The sequence below is a fragment of the Eublepharis macularius genome, chromosome 1 (genome assembly GCF_028583425.1).
Source record: "Eublepharis macularius isolate TG4126 chromosome 1, MPM_Emac_v1.0, whole genome shotgun sequence".
Taxonomy (NCBI): Eukaryota; Metazoa; Chordata; class Lepidosauria; order Squamata; family Eublepharidae; genus Eublepharis; species Eublepharis macularius.
In genome coordinates this window covers 157,038,492-157,053,481 of record NC_072790.1, presented here as the reverse complement: position 1 = coordinate 157,053,481, position 14,990 = coordinate 157,038,492, and the positions used below count along the sequence as shown (strand labels likewise).

General features: G+C 45.5%; 1 protein-coding gene across 1 annotated transcript in view; it reads left to right on the top strand.

Moving 5' to 3' along the window:
• Window positions 1-14,990, top strand: part of ADSS2 (adenylosuccinate synthase 2) — a 53,525-nt gene that overhangs the window by 21,579 nt on the left and 16,956 nt on the right. The window contains exons 2-3 of the mRNA XM_054987685.1: window positions 10,888-10,990; window positions 13,642-13,710. Of these exons, the coding sequence (XP_054843660.1) occupies window positions 10,888-10,990; window positions 13,642-13,710 (172 nt within the window). The remainder of the gene's footprint in view (window positions 1-10,887; window positions 10,991-13,641; window positions 13,711-14,990) is intronic.

Below are 14,990 nucleotides of genomic sequence, written 5' to 3'. Positions count from 1 at the left end.
TGTTAAAACAAGGTTCCTAACTTACCCTGCCCCAAAATCCTAACTAAAAATATCAAAAGAAAAGCCCAGCTCAGCTTACGCTCTTATCCAGAGCAACCAAAAGCCCTGTCCAAAGAAAATTTATCACTTCTCTCCTTTTACACTGAGATGGCTCACTTCCCCTCCCATCCAGGGAAGTTCTAGGGGCTCTGACTGACCACTCTCTAGGGGTTGCAGAATTGCCAGGATTGGATCAGAGCCTTGGAGATAGGCAGAACTTTAGTGCTGATTGCCACAACTTTAGTGCTGATTGCCACAGAGTTCTTTCTGTGTAATGGAGTGACAGTTCCACAGGGCTATGGAAGGGAGGAAAGCAGCAAATGGGGAATGAGGTTAGAAGACAAATGATGATGAGTGCCCTGACTGCGGCAACCACTAGTAGTCTAAGGATATTTCAGGAACATAAGATAAGACTTTGAAAAAGTGGGTAACTAGCTTCAGTAGAGCTGTAGGGTTCATAAGGGTTCAGTGCTATCAGTTTACCAGAATATGAGGGAATCCTTAGACACTGTTTTCTTCATTATCATGGGGATGGGGTTAAAAGTATAGCAACAACTACCCAGCCAGATGAAGCAGTAAGGGCACTAACTGAAAGTGACCTCTTGCTGTTATTGAAGTACCTTCTCATTACAGAGTCTCTGATTCCAAGTAGATGAAAACAGATGATTCCCTTCAACAGCGACACATGACAGATACTTTAGCTGGCTATGCTATTATGGACCTTAATGTTCCTTAGTACAGACCACATGTGAACCTGAAAAAAGTGATCAGACACTGGAGTTTTCAGCAAAAAGTAGCAGCAGAAAAGGGCAAGAATCCACTTTGGAAAGGTTCCCTTCTCCTATTAAATTTTGTGTTTAGATAGAAATAAGATGTGAAATATAAATGAATTTTGTAGGCTAATGGGGTAAACTATTACCCAATACATGGTAGGCTTTTTAGAATCTGGTGGTTTTAAGGCAGGCCAGATGGATGGCATGCTATATCTCTATAAACATTGGCAGCAAGATAAAGCTTGTCTGGCAGAATATGCCAAGTATGTTCATATAACTGGAACTTGCTGGGTTTGTGTAATTTATTCCCTGTTCATCTACCGTAGCCATTGAACATTGTTTTTGCTTGTTGCGGAGCACAACTATGAATGGGCTGAATCAAAAAGAAACTGGCTGTTTTGTTAATTAGAGTCATCCTTTATAAACTGTCAGTTTTTCTTTCAGTTTCTTAGAATAACCGCCTCTTTTCTAACTTTTGCTATACATTAAATAGGTTATAAAAATAAATTGAATTGCTCATTAAACAGTCTGAACCAGAAAAGGAATATAGGTTCTCAAGCATAAGCGTTTCCTGGATATTAGACATATTTTCAAATTCTACTTGACTGCTTGAACTGTAAAGAAAGTACGTGTTCTCCTCCCTCTGTGAATCTGCTCCTCAGTTTAAATATATTTGCACTTTTGTGTATTTTTCTGAGGAAAGTGAATGGAAGTGTATTTAATGATATAATTGTACTAGTGATTTACTACAGTTTAATATGGGAAGTGTTACAGGATTTGAGTTTTAGTTTTGAAATGGCATTTAAGCTAACCAAATAATTCTTTCAGAATGATTAGGAGACACGGTTTGGATATTAAATTTTATAATATTGAAAACTTTCAACTTTTTCATATCGTATTATAGTGTATTATTTGTTGCTAAAATAATCGTATTCATATCGTATTATAGTGTATTAATTGTTGCTAAAATTGTTCATGTTTAAACTATCCTTGAAAATGCGTTGTATATTTTTATAGTGTACGTAGGAATTGTAATCTAATGCTGTAAATTCTTACATAAAAATGTTCATGCTACGTATTCTGAGTGAGAAACTTTGTCTTAAAAAGTATTAAACTAACTCATTTCAAAAGAAAATATTTCATGGGATATTTTCAGTGTCTCCCCCCCCCCTCCCATTTTTTCACTGGAGAATTGGGAAAAAAAGTTCAGGGAGGGGAGTTGGGGGAGCAGAACTGTTACGGTTAGGAAAGGGGAGAAAGTGGCTTTCTTTGCTGGGAACAACTTCAGGCTAAGGTTTCCCTAGAAAGCATTCTGGTAGTTGCTTGCCACCACTCAGGTGCCTCCTGAGAACATCTAGACTGATCCACTGGGAAGCTGCCCTTCCAGCTCAGTTCTAACAAAGTAACAGGGTGAAAACCCTGAAAAAATATCTTATAGCAAACTTGATAGCGCCTAAATGGTCTGGCACATAGGGAAGAGAGTCAGAGAAATATCCCAGAGAAATGTATTGCATCACAGAAACCAAAAATGCCTTTATAGAAAGAAGGCTTAGGCAAAAAAGGGATAAAGGGTGAGTAGATTCAAAAGGGGTAGGAAGGAGGAAAAACTACTGGGAAAGCACACTATCACACAGCACACAGGCTCTCAAATAAAACAATGGCCGTTTCCACACGTCTTAACAGCCATGCAAAATCACGCAAAACTCACAGAACGACGGCGTCTTCATGGCACGATTTCCCATCATGACTCCATTTCGTGGCACAATGATGTCAGAAATCGCATCACAAAATGGTATCATGACAGAAAATCGTGCCATGAAGACGCTATCGTTCTGTGAGTTTTGCGCAGTTTTGCATGACGGTTAAGATATGTGAAAACAGCCAATGTTGAGCCAACTCAGCTAAGCACAATTTCTCTAAGTTGTAGCAGGTTCCTCAGAGCATATACAGAGTTGTTTGCAGTACCAAGATAGTGGAAGAATCCTTAACCCCTGGCCCACTGGTCTTGGGGTCTCCAGATGTTCCAAAGTAGGGACAAAGAAAAGGGCAGAACTCTCAGATATTTATAGGCAATGGAGTCTGACCTAAGCCAGTCTCCTTGATAAGAATGATTAGCAGATCTAACCAATCCCAAGCAAAGCTCCATCTCTGATATCAGGGACTATTTCCACCAATCAGAGAATTATTACAGGATGGCCCCACCATTTTAATGACTCTGCACTAACATGACAAAAAGGGAATCTTGCCCAAACCAGTTGCCCTTTGTCAAAAAAGAATTAAGCTGACCAGGTAGCTCAGAATTGGGTATAAAGCATTATTCTCCCTCTGAGGCAGAGGACATCTTGGGTGATTCCCACCGTCCAATCAGGGAGGCAGGAAGTTGACAAACCTTCTTCCTCTTCCTCTGGTAGGTGGGACCACCCTCAGCTTCTCCAGTTCTTTTCCTGCCTCGGGGGAGAGCAGTAGTCCTTAGGCTAGCTAGGCTATCCTTGCTATATATCTTCTGTGATTTTTTTTCTTTCCTAAATTACCTCTTCCTATTAATCTTCCTCTCCTGTTTGATCTTGATTCAACCTTTCTGTTTGCTCCTGCTCATTCTGTTAGTCTGTGTCTACCCTTCTTGCCCCTTTTCCTAATCTGGGGATCAGAAGAGGAGCGAACCCAGGAGCCAGAATGACGACAAGGGAGTCATCCGACTCCGAAGATTCTTTCTTGGAAAGGGCAGAGGGCTGCCTTCCCGGAGCCGTTCTGCCGACGGCGGGAAAAAGCCCTGCCGGTGCCGACGTGTCGCGCAGGCACGATCGGCTCCCTGGCGAAGAAACTACAGAAACCGGACAGCCTCCCCAGAAGCGCCCTCATCTGCCTTCCAAGAAGCCAGAGAGGGCAGAATTGTGAAAGAAGAGCTGGGAAGGCGGCAAGAAGAAGGGAGGCCCGGATTCGGCGGCAAACACGGCCAGCCGCTGTTTCCCGCCAAAAGCAGATGACGCGGTTCCCAACCTCCCGGCGGGAGATCTTGGGCCAGAGGTGAGCTCCAGCGGACAGGGCCACATCGCAGCTGTTCCGGGAGCCCACATAAGTGACCCCATGGATGGCTTGCCCCCCCAGGTCCTGGCAGCCATTAGGAAGTCCCTTAGGGAAGAACTCTGGGCCATAAGCCAGGAGCACCTTCCTGGCCCCTCCTCCTCTACACATCCGGGACCCTTGGGCTCTTCCTCTTGAAGTAGACCCTGGCCCACCAAGGCGGCCAGGAAACAAGCCCAAAGCCTATCCAGGGAGTCCTCTGGCTGGCCGAGTGAGGATCAGTCCCCCAGCGAGGTTTCAGAGGAGGGAGAGTTCCTCTCCGAGGAGGAACAGGAGACTGACTCCGGTATTCCCCAGCAGTCTAATAGACTTTTCCTTATGGAAGATTATCAATACCTACTGGCCAAGACCCTATCTGCCTTAGACTTGAAAGAATCAGTAGGGGGGGAGGGGGAGGAGGAGGATGAGACTAAACCAACAGGCCACAAATCCAGACCCAAGGGAAATAAGGAGTTTTTTCCCAGATCTGATACTAGAGCCAAAGTATTTCCGTTCCCAGAGTACTTTGAGCGTCAGCTGAGGGCAGAATGGTCTGCACCAGCAGCTACGAAGCAGGTGCCCAATTACCTCAGAAAGCTTTATGTAATGCCTAATTTTGTAGACGAGTTCTTACAGGTCCCTGCCATTGATGCCCCAGTGGCTGCACTGCAATCTCAGGGGCTCTTATCCGAGGATGGTCAAGGCAACATCAGAGACGGTTTGGATAAGAAAGGGGAAGCCGTCCTGAAGAGAGCCCACGAGGCCATGGCTACCTCCATCAAAGCCTCTACCATCGCATCCATGGTGTCCAGAGCCTTGGTGGTGTGGATATGGAGGCTGTTGCAGTTGCTCCCAGACAACAACAGGAGACTCATGGAGGGAGCTAACCGGATTCTGAAGGCGTGCACCTTCGTTTCAGATGCCACACTGGATGCACTATCGTTGTCTTCCAGGGCCATGGCGTCGTCAGTAGCAGCTAGAAGGTCCTGTGGCTTAGAGCCTGGCCCGCAGACCTTCAAGCAAAGCTGATCCTAGCTTCGTATCCATTCCAAGGGGGAAAACTGTTTGGAGACCAGCTGGAGAAAATTCTGATTGAAACAAGGGACAAGTAGAAGGCTCTCCCAAAGGCCTTGAAGCAGTCCTCCAGGAGACCCTACAGTTATCATCCCTTCAGATCTCAACATACACTTCCCAGGAACAGAACAGAACAAAGACGTTCCTGGAACACGACTAGAAACCAACCTAGACAATCCAACCCTCACCCGAGATTCAACAGGGCTCAGGGCTTGCGAGGCAACAGGTCGGAGCCGGAGGACAAGGGTCACAAACCCTGACTATCACCAGGCCCCGGTGGGGGGACGACTGCTCTTGTTTTGCCAGGCTTGGACGGACTCCAAAGCAGATGCGTGGTCCCAGGAGGTTGTCTCCAATGGTTACTCCATAGAGTTCGCCTCCATTCCACGGGAACGCTACATCATCTCACCTCTGAGGAGAAACCAGCAAAGAAGGGCCATAACCCTTCAAGCAGTCCGCCATCTGTTAGAAATAAGAGCAATCAAACCGGTTCCACCAGCCGAGAAGGGACACAGAGTGTATTCCATCTTTTTCACGGTCCCCAAGAGGAACGGGGACTGGCGTGCCATTCTCGACCTCAAATACGTAAACAAACATATCAAACTGAGACGCTTCAGAATGGAGACACTTCGCTCAATCGCAGAGGCCCTGCGGAAAGGGGAGTTCCTGACTTCCATCGATCTTACCGAGGCTTACCTTCATGTCCCGATTACCCCAGGTCACCGGAAGTTCCTCAGGTTCGCCATTCACACAGACCACTTTCAATTCAGAGCACTTCCATTCGGGTTGGCCACCGCCCCCAGAGTGTTCACCAAGCTCTTGGTGGTGCCAGTAGTCCAACTAAGGCAGAGGGGCATACACGTGCACCCGTACCTGGACGACATTCTAATAAGATCTGCCTCCCAGGCTTCGTCAGAAAAGGAGACGGCCTACACGATAGAATTCCTAGAGTCACACGGTTTCCTGATAAACCGAGTCAAATGCTCTCTACACCCTACCCAGAGACTGGAACATCTAGAGTTACTGATAGACACCAAGGAGGGAGCCTTCTTTCTCCCGGAAGACAAGAGAGCCAAGACCAGGAAGCTGGCATCACAAATAATCATCCAAAGATCTTCACCACTGATGGAACTGTCGAAGCTCAGCGGGCTCCTAGTGGCCAACTCGGAGGCTATTTACTCGGGCAAGTTCCACGCCAAGCCCCTCCTAGCCTTCTTACGCCCCTACCAGTGGCAAATAGCTCAAAAGTCATCCACCAAGGTCCAGGTCCCTCAGCAAGTGAAGGAGAGTCTCCGATGGTGGACGGTCGATGTCAACCTGCGCCAGGGCAGGAGCTTCCTCTCGCCCCAGCTCATTCAGGTCTTCACAGACGCCAGCCTGAGGGGCTGGGGAGCGACGCTGAGGGACATTCCTGCTCAGGGGACCTGGTCAGAACAGGAGAGCAATTTTCCAATCAATGTCTTGGAGATGCGGGCGATCTTCCTGGCACTACTCCACTTCAGGGACATGTTGATGCGGGACCATGTTCTGGTCTGGACAGACAACGTAGCGGCCAAGACATATATCAACAAGCAAGGGGGGACCAAATCATCCCGCCTGCAGAAGGAAGCAGTCAAAATCATGTCTTGGGCAGAAAACAACCTTGCCTCCATCCAGGCGGAACACATCAAGGGTGTCCAGTACACACATGCGGACTGGCTGAGCAGAGAGTCGCTCCACCCGGGAGAGTGGTCGCTCAAGAGGGAAGTTTTCCAGCTGCTGACAGAGCGCTTCGGCCTTCCGGAGGTGGATCTCTTCGTGTCTCACCAGAACAGATGGGTACAGAGGTTCTATTCCAGATATTTCCACCGTCTGGCGGAAGACACGGACGCACTTACGGCTCAATGGCCGGAGGCCCTCCTGTATGCCTTTCCTCCTTTGCCTGTGATTGCCAAGCTTCTTCGGAGGATAGAGGAGCTCGGAGCCACGGTTATCGTGGTCACCCCGTGGTGGCCCAGGAGGCCGTGGTTCTCTACTCTTCAACGGTTGTCGGTTGCCCCTCCTCTTCACCTACCGAACTCCCCGGACCTGTTACAGCAGGGTCCAATTTGGCACCCACGCCCAGAGTGGTGGGCTCTGACCGGGTGGAACTTGAGCGGAGCCACCTTCAACACCAGGGTCTCCCTTCCGACGTCATCGACACCCTTCTAGCATCCCACAAGAAGTCCACCGTACGGATCTATAATAGCACTTGGAAAGCCTTTCATAGGTGGTGCAGACGCAAATCCGTGAGCCCCTTGGACATGTCAGTACGCACTTTACTGAGTTTTCTACAAGACGGCCTGGACAGGGGTCTGAGCCCGGCGACCCTTAAGAGACAGATTGCAGCTATTGGGTCGGTTTGGACGGACAAGAACGGCACAGCACTCACGGCACACGTGTTGGTTAAGAGGTTCCTCAGAGGGGCCACTCTGTTAAAACCACCGGCGATTCATCGTTTCCCTATGTGGAGACTGAACGTAGTGCTGACAGCCTTAACTAAGCCTCCATTCGAACCACTACGGTCCATTCCTCTACGATGGCTGAAGATCAAAACCATCTTCCTTGTGGCACTCACATCAGCACGTAGAATCTCAGAGCTGGGCGCCCTCTCGACCCGACCAGAACTCTGCGTGTTTCACTAAGATAAGGTGGTGTTAAGAACAGACCCAACTTTTCTGCCAAATGCTTATTCCAGATTTCATCGCTCACAAGAAATCAACTTACCATCGTTTTGCCCGGAACCTAGGCACCCTAGGGAGAGAGATTGGCATAACCTAGATGTGAGAAGGGCACTCAAGACGTATCTCTGCAGGACAGAGGAGTTCAGGAAAACGGACTCCTTGTTCATCAACATTTCACAACCGAAGAAGGGCTTCCGTATGTCCTCGTCGGCGATTGCGTACAGCATCAAATCCTGCATCATAGAAGCCTACAAAGCCCTCAGGATAGACGTCCCATTGGGCATTACAGCACATTCAACTAGGAGCGCGGCCACCAACATGGCATTGAGAGGAAACGCGTCGGTGGAAGACATCTGCAGAGCGGCTACATGGTCCTCGGTGTCAACATTCATCAGACACTACCGACTGCATACAAGCACATCGGCGGATGTGGCCTTTGGACGCAGAGTTTTACAGCACGTAGTTGGAGACAAAGATACGATCCCACCCAGATCATGAGGCACAGCTTTGGGAGCACCCAAGATGTCCTCCGCCTCAGAGGGAGAACGGCCCCTTGGATACTCACCGTGAAGGGTCATTCTCCTCTGAGGACAGGAGGACATCTTGCCCTCCCTGGATCTTCGTCTTACTCATACTTGTGTGTCTGATCTCCTGGCGCCTCCCTACCGGGACGGGGGCCAGTTAGCAAGTTACATAGCTGACACCTTGCAGCTATGTAGTTTATATGTTGTTACTGTTTCTTAGCATGCCTATTTGTTTTTTCCCTTACTGTTGGGAGTTCTCTGACTCAATTGTTTTCTCAGAGCAAGAGTTTAGGTACTGCTGAGGGGATTCACCCGAACTGGAGAAGGTGAGGGTGGTCCCACCTACCAGAGGAAGAGGAAGAAGGTTTGTCAACTTCCTGCCTCCCCGATTGGACGGTGGGAATCACCCAAGATGTCCTCCTGTGCTCAGAGGAGAAGGACCCTTCACGGTGAGTATCCAAGGGGCCATTCTCATGCAAGCCCCAGGGGTCCAAGAATCCAGATGTTCTAGGTGGCACTCTTGAACTATATTGAATCTTAGGGTTCTGTTACATCTCTCCCTTTGAAGTTCACTTTGGGCAGGCTTGTTTTACAGAACAGCTGGTCCGACAACATGGGATTTGCCTTCAGATCTCTGATGCAGATTCTTACCTAAACTCTCAAAGAAGCAAAGGTTGTAGTTGAGAATGAATGTCAAAGAAGACATGTGCGCTGCGATGTCAAAGGCTGCTCCACAACTTCAACTTCTTATTCAAGTCAAGCAAGCAGCTGCCTTCTTCAAATTTCCTTCTGAGCAGGATTAAAGATTACTTTTTGTTTTATTTGTACAGCTTGGCTTCACTATTTTTCAGGAAGAGTCCACTAACATAACTTGTATGCAAAATTTTGTATGTTCATGTGTATTTTTCTAGGGAGGGGGTTCATAGCATTCATCACATTTCAAGGGGTTTATGACAGAGTATTATACTGTTATATTCCATGTATTATAGTTTTAAGTACACTGTTCCCTAATTTTGTAATCCAGTTTTATTTATTGTTGGTTATATGTTTTACACTGAATTAAAAAAAAATTTTTTTTTAAAGGAAAAAAAATGATAGAGCAAAATAATGCACAAGTTAAAGTAGTTGTAGAATTAGAAACAAAAACAGTGGGTTGGATCCTACCAATTTTTCAACTGATGAAAGAGAGAAAAGGGCCCCCCTTTTCACCATTGTAAAGTGTGAGCTAGGGATTGTGGGATATACTTGTATAAAAACCAGGTGTAACTCAGGATGTACTGAGGAGGGGAATTAGGCAAAACGAGCAGAAAAGATGGTAGGATCCATCCCATTTTATATTTTCCTGGGCACCTCTAAATAGGGTTGTAAACTGCCTGCAGAACGATTGTCCTGTTCTTTTAATGGAGGCTTAATGAGATGCCATGAAAAATTTCAGCTGCCATACATTAAGCCTCTGTTAAAGGGGCAAGACATTTTTTAAAATCCAGGTTGTTGGCAAATTTGCTTCTAAAGTGATGTTGTTGTGGGTTTTCCGGGCTGTATTGCCGTGGTCTTCGTCCAAGACCACAGCAATACAGCCCGGAAAACCCACAACAACCATTGTTCTCCAGCCGTGAAAGCCTTCGACAATACATTGCTTCTAAAGTGTTTTACATTCTTTCTACTGCTCACTACTTGATGATCTACATAAGTATTCATGTATATGTTAAGCCAGTTGCTTGAGCAATTGAAAATTGTTCAGAACATTTATGTTTCACTCCCCACCCCACAAAAAGGGAGATTCAAATACCTCACAAAAAATAATGTTAATGTGCTACTCAAAATAGCAAAATTAAAATGTCTTTAAACAATTAGATCACGTATCAACAGAAATAAAAAAGTAAACAGACAAAACTCACTTGTGGGAGCCAGTTGACACATTACAAAGTCTTTGTAGCCACCAAAAAGTCTGGATCTCATGTGCACTAGGAGTTCTGTGGACACAGGCCTGTTTGGATCAGGACTATAGCGCACATGGAAAATAGGTGTCAGTCCCTCTATGCACCATTTTCCTGACCTGAACCTTGGAAGCCAGTGTTTTTTCCATATATATGTCTATCATTGAACATAAATTTCCCAGAGGAGTAAATTGCAGGTCCCAATGTTATTTTAGGTCAGAAAAACAGCACAGAGTGGATGTAGGCTGAAGCCTCTTTTCTGATTTGGAACCCCATATACCTGGGAAAACAAATCCCAGCATGTATGTGATCCACAGATCTTATGGTGGCCACAAGAATCAAGCCCTCAAATTGTGTGCATTTTAGTGTCTGCATCATTGTCTTCACACAAGCCAAACAAGCCATATCATTACCCTTTTAAATAAAGTTCAGCACCAAACAACTGAAGGCAGTCATGCATATTCTGAACTTGTCTCTTATTCATGGAATAGTTTCATTTTAGATTTTGCCTGTGAGCTTGATTGATAAGCATTGTCTGTATATGAGAATGGAAAGACCAGTCAGATAAACAGTCAGTACATTCAAGAGCATTAACAAAGAGTTTGTTGTTAATACTGCTATGCCAAGAACTCTTAAACTGACTTCAAAGAAATCTAAATTTACTAACCATAAAGAAACTGTTGGAAGCTATGTGTCTCAAAGGATTAAGGTAGCTAATGTGAGTTCTTCATACCTGTTTTCGGGGAACTTGTAAAACAAAATCCTGTCTAACTTACAGGGAGGCAACAATGCTGGACATACTGTTGTAGTGGATTCAGTGGAATATGACTTTCATCTCTTGCCAAGTGGCATCATCAATCCAAAAGTCACTGCATTTATTGGTAAGTGGTGTTTTTCAAAATTCACTGTACATCTATATTCTAGGATTCCTAGGCTTTGAGTCTGAAAGATACTTACTAGTACATCTAAAAATGAAACTTGTGAAACAATCCTTAGTGGGTTGGTTTGGACATAGCATAAAACTGTGGTTCAGTTAAACTAACCATGGTTATTAATCAGCCAAACCTGCACCATCACACTAACTATAGGCTTGGAGTGGGGCAGGATGGAGGGAAAGCAAACTCCCTACCCAGTGTTTTCTCTCCCTTTTATATCCAACCTAAGTTAGCATTTATGGCTGTTACTGCTTGGAACTTGCTCTCTCTGTGCATTTAACACAATTTACCTGTGTATTTATTTGGGTGCATTTCTATGAGCAAAGTTGCACTGCAGTTGGCAGCAGGAGGCTGTTTTCCTCAGTTTGTTCTTAGGGACAAGTTGAAGTGAAAGCCTGGCAATTTTCTTCCTTCTTCTCAAAGCAGGGAGCATTCCCTTTGGAAGCAAATCCTCTCAATGTAACACTATCCCTGTGTTGCTGGCAGCTAGTATTAAGCAAGTTGTTGATATAGCGAGGCTTTGCCATCTCTTGGGTTCTGGGAGGCAGGCAGGGTAACAAGCTAGGTCTGTGCGGGGGGTGGGGGAGGCAGAGAAAAGAGGGATAGCATAGAAGGATTTGCTGACTCCAGCTGGGATTTACTATTCATCTGAAATTGTGATATAGTAGTTTTATTAAGTAATAATAGCTAAAACAAGGCATGGGTTTGTCTTGCGTCTGAACCAATCTTCTGAGTTTCATTCCTTTCCGTAATTGGCTTCTCCCCACAATCTATTGGCTAACAGGTTTCTAAAATCTTAGACTGAGTTATTTTATTTATATATTTGCCAACTTTTTTTCTGAAGGGATCAAAGAGATATTAGAGGTAGGTTAATTGGAAAACTGAGAAATCTTCAAGAGTATCATAGAATGAGGATACTCAATGACAAAAGAGAAGCATACTCAGAGAGCTGCTTTAGAAGGACTTTAGAATCAAATAACTTTTATTCACTTTGAGACTGAATCTCATCCTTCCTTATCTCTGAACATGCATGGGTAAGCTGACAATGAATTCATGCAAAAGTACTCTCTTATTTTATAATTGTCTCTGCAGAACTAAGTGTTGGAACCTTATATTCAGTTTGTCTAAATGGAAGTTTATTGTATATAATTGTTAATAAACAGGAAATGGATGCAAAGGTTCTTGAACAATATTTTCTTCTTGTAAAAAAAAACCCGAGTGGTAAGTAGAATCATTTTGAAGGTGTAATTTTTGCCAGGAGCTTAATACTCAGATATTTGGAAGCTAAGTAGAAGTCTAGGAGTTCTTAAGAATGAACCTTTATCTTGATGAAGCTTGACAAAAACTATCAAATAATAATAGTAATAGTAATAACTGCACTTATATACCGCTGTTCTAGACAGATTAGTGTCTCACCCAGAGCGGTGAACAAGTTAGTGTTATTATTATCCCCACTAGAGATGGGCACAAAACGAACCACGGAACAAAATTCCAGACGGAACGGCTGGTTTGTTTGCAAAGAAACACGCGTTTCGCAGGACCACGTTTTTACGGAACAAACTACTTTTTCCAACCATTCCTTGGCCAGTTTGAAGTTTCACAGACCCCATGCCAGTTTCAGCCCATTGGCTGAACCCAGCGCGGGGTCTGTGAAACTGACAGCCCCTTTCTCCTGCCGCTCTGGTAGCAGGAGAAAGAGGCTGTCAGTTTCACAAATCCTGCATTGGGTTCAGCTGACAGGCTGGAACCTGTGCGGGGTCTGTGAAACTGACAGCCCCTTTCTCTTGCCGCTCTGGCAGCAGGAGAAAGAGGCGGTCAGTTTCACAAATCCTGCGTTGGGTTCAGCTGACAGGCTGGAACCGGTGCGGGGTCTGTGAAACTGATAGCCCCATTCTCCTGCTGCCCGGGCAGCAGAAGAAAGGGACTATCTGTTTCAAATGCCTCGCACCAGCTTCAGCAGCCAGTGCAGGGTGGTTTAAATGCCATGAACCAATTCGTGAACTGGGAAAAGGTTGGAAGTTCATGGTTCGTGGAATGCTACAAACCACGAATCACATGGTTCGGGTTTTTTTTTTTTGGTTCGTGCCCATGTCTAATCCCCACAATACAGCTGGGGAGCTGGGGCTGAGAGGGAGTGGCTTACCCAAGGCCACCTACTGAGCTCATGGTAGTAGCGGGAGTCAAACCAGTAGAGTGCTGATTCGCAGCCAAACCACTTAACTAATGTGAAGATATTTGCTACTTTAACTATGTACTAAGCAAGTTCCATTGTAATAATTAATCGAATTTTAGTAGAATTCCAGGGTTGTTAAATGTTGATGGCCACAATACTGAAAATTTAGAACCCTGTAAATACTGTTGAAATAAGCAATGCAGCCTAAATCCGTATGGCTAAACATGAGGCATAAGCACAGGTCAGTTCATACTAGCTGTCTGAATTAGAATATTGGAATTTAACAACCTGTTTAACAGAATGGTGAACAATATAAGAGATCATACAGATGTGGCGTCCTTTACCTCAAGCAAAAACTGTTCAATGAGCAATACAAAACACATTAAAAGTCTCTTTCAACAATTTCTTTCTTTACATTATTTAGGAAATGGTGTGGTGATCCATTTACCAGGGTTGTTTGAAGAAGCTGAGAAAAATGTTAAAAAAGGAAAAGGTGAGAATCACTTTCTAAGATACTATTACAGGGAGATGTCAAAAATCCTTGTATATTAGTACATAGCAAAACTCAATGTCTTTGCTCATGTCTGTTCCTATTCAGTTGCATTATAGTATCCATTCAATACACTGATAAAAATGCAAATTTAATTCATATAAGCTTTCCTTTTCCTAATAACATAATATTTAATTGTTCCTCACATTCACTATGTATCTAAATCAGGAATGCACAACATGAAGTCCACAGAGACATGCCATTTAGCCTGCAGTTCTAATATTCCAGCATGGACAACCAAACCCATGTCATTGCAGTCACCATGGCAACTGTAGCTTCCTGGCCAGCTTTCCTGGGAAAGGCAGATTGCTCAAAGGAGGACGGCTTCTCTCATAAGGAATACAAGGCTGGAACTGGCTGGGTCACTGGCTGCTATGGCATCTGCAGTACCTCAGACCCTTGCTCCAGAGCTCAGATACAGCTTTAGATCCTCAGCACTATTGATTGGAACCAGGAGAACATAACCTCCTAAAAGAACTCACAGAGGGCCTGTACTCCTCGTGCCCAGAGTGAGCCCCCTCCCCTATGAGGAGAATACAAGGGGTTGCTTGGTGTACATGGGATGGTGGACATAGGGAGGAGGGCCAGCATGGGGTCAGGGATCCCAGTCCTCTGCAGACGTGGGAGGTATGATGGTGGGAGCTGGTCTCAGTGGAGAAGGGCATGGAGATATGCAATGGCTTGGTGCCCTTCTAACCTGTGTCCCATCCTGAGAAATGCTGGTGATGGAGCTAGGAAAAAGAACCTTCCTTCGACACTGATGTTGTGCAATGCCAGGTCCATAAACAATAAGACTGCAATGCTGCAAGATCTCTTTGCGGTGAGTGATGTGCACCTGGTATGCGTGACTGAAACCTGAGTGAGGGAGGGTGAAACAGTTGCCCTGGGAGAACTGACCCCCCCAGGATATTTGGTCCTCCACCAGTCCCGAATAGGAGGTCGGTGGGAGGGGTGGCAATCCTTGCCCAAGAGTCTTTCTCTTTCAGGCTGCTCCCCACCCCTGAGATCTCTGGCATTGAATCTGTATGCCTAGTGTGGGGTGCTGAGGAGAGTTTGTCTATCTGTCTGGTGTAATGACTACCTAGCGCACCAGCAGATATCCTGTCGTGTATGCTAGAGGTGATAGCGGGGTGGGCCTTGAAGTACTCCAGACTGATGGTGCTGGGGGACTTCAACATCCATGTCGATGATGCCTCCTCTGTGCAGGCTGTAGACCTGGGCCG